This window comes from Brachionichthys hirsutus, unplaced genomic scaffold, assembly GCF_040956055.1.
Source record: "Brachionichthys hirsutus isolate HB-005 unplaced genomic scaffold, CSIRO-AGI_Bhir_v1 contig_976, whole genome shotgun sequence".
NCBI lineage: Eukaryota > Metazoa > Chordata > Actinopteri > Lophiiformes > Brachionichthyidae > Brachionichthys > Brachionichthys hirsutus.
In genome coordinates this window covers 592,214-601,440 of record NW_027180316.1, presented here as the reverse complement: position 1 = coordinate 601,440, position 9,227 = coordinate 592,214, and the positions used below count along the sequence as shown (strand labels likewise).

At 41.4% G+C, this 9,227-nt stretch overlaps 1 protein-coding gene across 1 annotated transcript; it reads right to left on the bottom strand.

Annotated features, from left to right (window-relative positions):
• Nucleotides 1–2,936: 2,936 nt before the first annotated feature.
• Nucleotides 2,937–5,967, bottom strand: LOC137912517 (mRNA decay activator protein ZFP36-like). Its single transcript, XM_068756668.1, has 2 exons — nt 5,865–5,967; nt 2,937–5,289 (listed from the first exon to the last, which is right to left on the bottom strand). Exons 1-2 carry the CDS (start codon nt 5,895–5,897, stop codon nt 4,033–4,035), a joined length of 1,290 nt encoding a protein of 429 aa, XP_068612769.1. The 5' UTR covers nt 5,898–5,967; the 3' UTR covers nt 2,937–4,032.
• Nucleotides 5,968–9,227: the final 3,260 nt, after the last annotated feature.

The window sequence follows — 9,227 nt, the reverse complement described above, 5'->3', positions numbered from 1 at the left end:
TTGCTATTTGCAGTCATGCACAAAAGACTTCAGTGTCCTTTGGAAATCTGAAGTTTTTATTGACACCAGTACGCCTCACTCTCCTCAACTTTATACAGTATAATATGTAATTGCTTTAACAGATCTCCACCCAGGTTGGAACCTTATCTCTAATGTGTGTGTGTATGTGTGTGTGTGTGTGTGTGTGTGTGTGCTCATGCTGTGTGCTCAGGACCAGGTGACTTGGGTAAAGAATGCTATGCTTTCTGGTTGATGATTAACAGCCCCACAGAAGGAGGAGGTAACGTAAAGCCTATGTAAAGAAGGATCTGTCACAGTGTTTAGGCGAGGAGGCTGGAAAAAATAATGAAAGCAATGATCAGATTGTATATTTTCCAGGAGTGAGGGAATTTTGATCTTAACTTTCATGATGGAAAAATACTTGGTGTGAGCTACAGCATATAATTCCATGGAGCAGCTACTCTTATGTGAAGTTAGCTGACAAATAATGATAAATCTCGCTGTAGATCTACAGTGTAGCTTCAGGTACAAGCTGTGTAGTTTATTGAACTTTAGCCGGTCTGGTTTTACAGAACAGGCCGAGGAGCTAATATTTGTTAACACACAAACACACACACACATACACACACACTTATCCCTTCTTTTTGTCTTTGCTGTTTACTCTATGCGGTCATTGTCCATCACCATAGCAGCACTTCCTGCCATTGGTTCAAAGAGGAAAGGGGACTTTTATACACAATGCACAATAGGATTTTGAGTGCATTTATTGTGTCTGTTGCTAATATATATACTTAATGGAGCATATTTCTAGCAGCATGGAAAATACAGAGCGTTAACCAGACTATTCGGCATTTTAAATTTGATTTAGTTTAGAGGTTTTTTTTCCTGATTGTGCCAAATGCAATTTTTATATGAGCAAAGTATGAAATTAGTTAAAAGCACCCCAGTGGATAAAAGTTGTTATTTGTATTATTGTCTTCAAGAATTCTTATTTTCATTTCACCAAATGTTTTGAAGTTCTAGCCTGTCATTTTCTGGTCCTGGCTGACTGCTCTCAGATAGCGTTACTAGCAAATCCACAGGCAGTGTCTGTGGACGAACCCCAATGTTTACATACATCATATCAGACATGTCCAGAGGAGAGATTGCCAGGGAACAGGGCTAGAGGTCAACTCAGAAGATACATGGACGTAGTGAGGGAGGACATGAGAGTGGCTGGTGTTGGGGAGGACGATGCAAAGGACAGGGTGAAGTGCATGGAGAAGGTTGGTTTACAGTGGCGACCCCTGAGCCCAAAGAGGAAGAGGAAGTGGAATATCAAGAAAGTGGGAGATTTCAAAGTGTAGCCATAAAACCAAAGCACAGCACACCCTCTGGCAGATTCACAACTACCATTAAATATCACATACAAGGCCAGATTGAGTTAATATCTGGCTGCTGTTCGTGCTGACTAACTGGAACTAACTGCAGTCATTTGAGACTAGATCCAGGAACAAACATGTTAATTCTAAAAGTCCCTTTGCAGATGTTTGAAATGTTTGAGTTTAACACAACAAAATGATCCGACTCCGCTGGAATGCAACATATCCTGTCTTTCTTCATCTGTTGTTGAAAGCACCACAGTGAGAGACGTGAGAGCGAACTGGATCCAAGAGCGTACTTCTGGCGGTAGCAGCACACCACTAACAAACATGTCCCAAAGATCCGAGGAGGCTGCCTCATGCGAGATCAGACTGGAGGCACAAATGGGATATTGCAACAGGGTATATTTTCACGAACTTCTACATAAATAATCAATGTCCGTTAAAGTTTCAGTTAACTAGTAAAGGAACCTTGATAGTTCAGCTCAGGAAGAAATCAAATTCAGAGTTTTAAGTTGGAGATGGCATCAGCTGCAAATGTTCAGTGAGGATAGTTTCACATGGATCAAAATATATGCTGTATTGTACATTCTGTCATAACAGACGTGGAACATCTTCCTCATCATCTTCCATTACATCTTACCCACAGAATCCATTTCTGGATGGAATGCTGTAATTGTATTTTTTTTTACCGGTACATGAGATACATGGGCGCTGCCCAACCTGGATGTTGATTAGTAATGGATTCAGCCAAGGCCTAGATTCTGTCATTTGCTATCAAAGTTCTGGTCGTATTGTCACTCGAGATTGCAGCCCAAGCTGCATCGGCAGATTCTGACATGAAATTGCACAACTCATATTTCCCAATGACGACGTTTAACCGAAAAGAAATCTGCGGAATTTCCACAAGCTTTTAGATTTCTCAATCGTAGAGCTCACTTGAGGACCCGCTCTTGATATTCGACATGTAATGCATGTTGCCTGGGATTTGATTTAAATAATGTCCATATAATGTCGACCCCGCATGCAGCAAAAAAAAAAACACAGCGAAACAGAGCAGAATATAATCTTTAAAGAATTCTTATCAACTTGTCTGAACTCACAGAAGTCATAATGATAAAGTTATTGATCAGCTACTACAAGCACTAAAAGTATTAGAGCATATTGTCCGATTTCATGTTTTCCTGATTTGCAAAATTCCCACCCTCCAAGGGGTCACAACATTAATTAAAATAGTTGGTTGTTCACCACCATTTAAAGTGTTTTCTCTTAAGCTGAACCTCATTCCTTTCATTGAATGCATGTTAGCGACATAAGGTCAATATTGTTGACTGTATCAACACCCTCAATTAAACTGTATGTTGGTATTAATAACATTACAAAATAAAGGTTTTATATCTATCCTTAAATGTCCATTAAAATCTGTTATAGCTGCTTTCTAGGCAGAATCTAAACTGTATGTGGGAATGTTAGGAGGCAGGTAAGGAGTGTTTTTTTTATTTTATTTTTACCCATGAATACTTTTTGTGTTGACTTCCAGTTCTTAGCGAACAACAAATCACTCAACAACAATAGTGAATATTCATTTCTTTATTCATAAATTTATTTTTTTCCCTTTCAGGCAATTAAAAATATAGGATTCTCTTTCTTACTACATTTTCTCACATTGGTATTTCACAGACCTTGCATATTTTCTCCATAAATAACGTACAAAATACATTTCTTTTTCTTTAAACACAAATAAATATAATAAATATATTAGTTAAGTTAAACGACACAAGGCAACCAATAACCGAAAGGAATACTGCCGTGTTAAAGTCCCTGAACCGGGTGGTCAAACAAACAGAGGGACAATCAAGATGGGGTGCAATTTTGCATTCGAGCAAAACTAACAGAATGTTTTATAGAACCAAATCTTAAAAAGTGTGTCAGGCTGCAGATAATTAAATCCAAAGTCACTGATACAGATTTTCTATTAGCACACTTTGATCGTTCAGCATTCTGCAACTTCCACTTGCACCCCGGGTCTAAGAATAAGGATGCACACATGCACGCACGTGCGCAAACACGCAAACTCCCGCACAGAGAAGAGTGAAGTATGAAGCTTTGGTTGAATGCTACTGGGAGACGTGACTGTTTCTCCCATTTGGATTAGCTGTAAAGTGCATATCACAGATAAATTGGCACATCAGGTGTCACTGATTAAAGCTACTGAATCAAACATACTGTTTGTGGCACTGAGAGTAAATATCCTGTAAGGCAGGGATAATATTTAAGGCACAGGAATTAATAATTTTCACAAAAGATAATCCATTTTGATCACTACAGATTAACAGTAAATACAAACTAGGCCATTTACTGGTACTGTCAAGACCTACACAGTTCATTTTTTTAAAGGGAAGACCGCATATAAAGGTCCAATAGGCTACACAATATTGAAAGTATAAAAATAGAGTCTTATACGATTTGAAAACTAAAATGATCTCAGTATGTGTAGTTAATCCAAGAAGAGTTCCATTTCTACAGGCATAAATTAAGAACTTAAAGTGTTATTGTGTCATCAAATGTTGACTTGTCTTGATCAGTTCCGGTTCTGAAGAAAATTCAGACAAACAGACAGCAAAGTGAACATGGCGTCTACTCTGTTTCTGAACTTTCCCTCTGGTTTGGCTTAGTCAGACAGGGACAGGCGCTCGAACACAGTCAGCCTCTTGCTGGCCGATCCATCGAACGTTGGCGACTCGGTTCCACTGGAGCCTCCGCTGCTGTTGCTGCTGCTGCTGCTGCTGCTGCTGCTGTAGCTGTCCTCCAGGGAGTCCTCGGAGGAGAACCTCTGGAGTCCGGCGGGCTTCATGAACCCTCCGTGGGCACCGGGACCAGGAAACGGCTTGTTGTCCTGCTGGTGGCGCTCATCGTCGATGCTGGTGAAGGCTCTGGCGTTGCTGCCCGTAAAGTTATTCCCATGGCCGCACACACAGCGTGAAGCCTTCGGCTCTACAATGAGGGGAATGCTGTGGATGTCTCCAGTGCTGGCGCGGGTCTGATTGCTGCCAAACTGGAATGTTGCTGCTTCCCGATTCAGGGAGTCACCAAACACTGGAGAGAGGAGATCGGCAGGGGGAGGAGAAACAGAGGCCGCACGGCTGAACCCCATGTTTGGATCGTTGAAGGATGAAGGGAATGGTGGTGGAGGTGAACCGCGTGAGGAGCCGAGGAACCCAGCGAAGCTGACACTCTGTCGGAGCTGGTGACGAGTTGCTGGAGGATTGGATAGCTGCTGATCTTGGAATTTGCTAGACTGCAACGGGCCTCCACTGATCTTGTCCTCATGGATGAAGTGGCATCTCGAGCCGTATGGGCAGTAGCCAAAGTTGTAGAAGGTTCTGCAGGGCTCAGTCTTGTACTTGGGGTGGCGGTACAGCCCTCGCAGCTCGGCCTCGCCATGGGCAAACTGGCACTTGCTACCATACTTGCAGCTGCCGGTCTCCTGGTAACCGCGGCACAATTCAGTCTTGTAACGATTAGCAGACACCATTGGTTGGATCTGGGGTGGGAGGGTAGATGAGGGTGGGAAGCCCGGTGGTGGAGCCACAGTGGTAGAAGGGCCTGAGGAAAAAGCCTCCAGGCTCTTCAGAGAGGAGAGCAGGTTGCTGCTGCACTCCGTCAGGCTCATGGAGCGGTCGGGCCTGAAGGGTAGCTGTTTGGCTTTAGATACTGGGCCCTGGCTCCAGATATTGGATGACCACAAAAGGCTGCCATTGTCATCATAATTGACATGTTCTGTGCTCAGGCTTGAGGAGACGGGAGGGGAGGGAGGGGAGGGAGGAGAGAAGAAGGAGGCCGACCGGTCCAGCCGACTCTGACCTGGGACTTTGAGCTGAGACTGTGGCAGGAACGAGGCATCATCCAGGGTCAAGTTCACAAAGTTCTGCAACAGATGGTTGAGCAGGTCACCATACAGACACGGGCTGTGTTCCTTTAAAATCAATGAACTCTATTGGTAAGTATTCATCTTTATTTTCCGTTTTGATCCCCAACATAAGTCTTTTGTGTCTTTTATTCAGCTAACGATAACTCACTCTAGAGCAGGGTCATATTTGAGTTCTTTATATTAAAAAAAAGATTCACAGCAAATGTCAAAAAGGCAGACATCAAGAAGGTAATCACAAAAATACAAAAGAAACCCAAAAGACCCCGATTACATGTCATTCACATGAAATCACAATATACAAATTAAATGTAGATAATATATATATTTTTTTGTGTTTACTGTATCTCATGAAAATTCTGTTGGTGGGATATTATTTATCTCAGTATCTCTTTATAATGGCGATTTCCTCTGCAACTAAACAAAATTGGATTAACTGTACAGTTAGAAAAAAAAGGACAGCTTTGATAAACAAGCCCAACGGGAGGGAAAGCAGTCAGCGAGGCAACCTACTCTACATTCATGAAGATGTTTTTTTTTTCCAAAACAAAAAAATACCACAAAGTTCGACTCACCTTCGTGAAGATATCGTCGAGCATTTTGGACATGCTGTACCTCTTGGGCCAGGAGAAGATTCAGCTCTGGTCCACAAGTTAACTCTTTGATGCCTGTGTCCAGAATTGAGTTAACTCTGTGGTCTGCCGTCTGGCTTTATAGCAGCCTCGGAAGCCCCTCCTGGAGGAGTTTCCACTTGCTATGTTCCCGGATGACCCGCCCTTTGCATCAGGTTTCACAGTGAGCTCATGAGAAGGGCGGGGAGTAAAACAACAACAACAATAAAAAGAAGAAGAAGAAGAAGAAGAAGGGAAAAAAAACTATATTTTTTTACTCATTGTGTGAAATACTTCAATTTTTTCGACATGTGAAAGCAAACTGGCTCATTTACATAGCTCTTGTGCTTTTGAGCGCAGCCTGATCTACATCGGTTTTACTTCTGATTACTTATATCATGTACATTTTCACAGTACCAGCTTGTCTGCATCGTAACACAATCATATATTTACAGTCTGTGCATTCCTGTGACTAATGCTGCATTTTCTGGAAGTGATCATCATCATCTTGTCACAGACCATTTTCTTTTGTTTTGTTTTTTACCTGAAGAGAATATAGAGAGTGGACTGAGCAGAAATCGTTGGTTTGAAAACAAGATAGAAGTGTGTAAAAAATAAACACCTGGGGCAGGTAATTCAAATGAACTTCAACAGGTTTTTTTATTTGATTTTTTTAAAGAACACAGAGCAGAACAGCATGGCAGCTTTTATACCTACATTTTTTTTTATTATTATTCTCATTGTGTGTGTGTGTGTGTTTGATTTGTGGGGTACAGATGCAGACAGCTATCGGTTATTTCTCTTACTCGCACATTACAACAACTGTCTTCACACAGCGTTGTTTGACTTTCAGGGCTCTAAAAGTGTCGCACACCCTTTTTTCCTGTGCCCTATAAATAAACTTAGCAAGCATTAAACCAGTCCCGGAGCTGAGAACGCAGCTCCATGAGGAGAGCGTAGCAGAAAGTTGAAAAAGAGGTTGTCTTATTGAAATTCCAATAATTCACCAGCGAATGCGGTTCGCAAAATTCCGCATTGTATTTTCAAGATTGTGCTTCGGGAGACTTGGTGAGTCACACACACACACAATCCTGGCAGTGACAATGCAGACGTCTGTCATAAATGTTACGCAAGTTCAGAAAAGTCACAGCGATGCTGTTTACTAAGTGGTAAACGACTGGCACTCGTAAATAGAGGCTGCCACCAGGTGAACTCAAAGAACTCAACCTGAGGCGAACAGACGCAGCAAGAATCCAGGGGCGGGAATACTAATGAGCGAGCTCATGAATAGTAAATCATGGCAATGTTAAATCAAACAAAATGTTATTTGTCATATTACAATGTGGGAATGAAATGCAACTCGAAGACCTGAGTCTTTAGTTGACGTGTCTCTGTCAAATCAAGATTTGGAGAAGGATTCTGCTATGTAACCATTTAAGTATCTGGATACATCCAGGAAAGTACCAGTAACTGTAAAGTTTCACTAGAAGTAAAATGTTCTTAAATGTCCTGATTTCAAACACAACGTGCGTTTTGTAGGTTCAGCCGCAGTTGTCGGGTCTGTGGATGCAGAATACACGAGTAGTCTTTTTTTGCATTTTGAAATACAGACATCGCCCAAATCGACTCAACTAAATGTTTAATGTTACAGAAAGTCATTTGAGGAATCAAGGCATAAAATTCAGTAACTAAATATTACAAAAGTCCCGAATAAATGGTCGCTTCTGCTCCAACAAATGCTGAATCATTCACTGAAAGAACAGAACGCGACCCGCCATCGTGCACCCCACCATTGATAAGTCACAACACACGTGCAGTACGAGTTACTGGAGTTTTGTGTGAATGAAAGTAAAAGATAATCTTCTTTGAAAAATTCAGTTATCCGCTGGCGTCACACCAACGACACAGTCAGATGGGCAGACGGCTGGAGCCAAAAGGGCCTCTCATGTTCAGCTATTAATAACTGCAGCTTGATAAAAGATAACTTAACTCATTATATCTGCAGCATTAGACACTCCGGAAAATGTTCCTCGGTTTTCCTCAGACTTTCTCCGCCCGTCCTGCCCGTGGGTTTTGAACAGCGGCCAGGGCCATTAGCTGCACTGACATGTGTGTCGGTCACATGTGCTGTTCTGTGATTTGCGGTTGCGCTGCTGTGTTTCTGAGCCCTTGCCTCAGTTTGTGTGGAAAGTCACCCGAACAGGGAGGGGCTCTTACTCTTGCTCACGCACGTAGCCTTTAGTAGCATTCCTGCTGACAGGTTGTTGTTTTAGTATTTTGCTTGGTGACTAAGCAAAGCGAGTGCTGGATGCCAAGTTTTCCAGAGGGGTTTCTCTTAAGTGCCATACCAACATCCATGTAGTTTTCTAACACGTTAGGGCTTGACCCCGCAGCAGTGCGTCACTGATTTCTTGAAAAAGAAGGTATGGACTGTGGGAAAAGTGCAACGGAGCTGATGGGTTGCACAGCTGAGAGTAATATGTAGGAAAATAAACTACAATTGTGCATCAGAGCTGGATAAGATCAGGTGTTTAAAATGTTTTTTTTGTTTCCCCCCAATATAGCAAATTTCCCCACAAATGTTTTGGGACCACGTTCATTCCTCACCTGGAAAACCCCCCTCCTCTAGAAACCATAATAAAATTGACTCACTGTGGTCAATTTAATTTTCTCTTCTTTCACCGCCGCACCTGAATCCAAATCTGTAAATCGTGTTTTTCCTGTCCCATCTTCCAAGGAAGTTTTTTTTGCTTTCATTCATGATGTGGCACAAAGTCAGAGAGTTAATTTTTTTGGGATCAAACTTTAATAAAACCAACTTATTCAGCATGAATTTACATTACAAAAGAGGACACTGATACTCCTACCTCAAAAAGTAATGGCCAAATGATGAGTTGAAGCTTTTTAATTGCATGCAAAAATGCCCATCTAATCTTATCACAGCTTTTAATAGGAAATTATCCTTATGCAACTCACCATGTTGGGTTGATGTGACATTAACAACTAAGTACAGAAAACTACTTCAGGTTCTTACATAGAAAGTTAAGGGGACATTTCCCAAAAACTATACATGAAATTAACACAGATAGATAAAATATTTTACATTTCTGACATTCTTTTTCTTTTTTTCTTTACTATACTTTTGCTATAGGACCATAATAACATTTGATACCAAGAGTTATTGATGACTGATCAGAGCTGATATGATTACTAGGATATTTTACTTACATAACAGAAGCAGAATGTTATTACAAGTACACTGCAGTCTAAATCCTAACTAAAACTACAGTATATACAGAAATAAAAGATTTATCATCGCAGATGCAT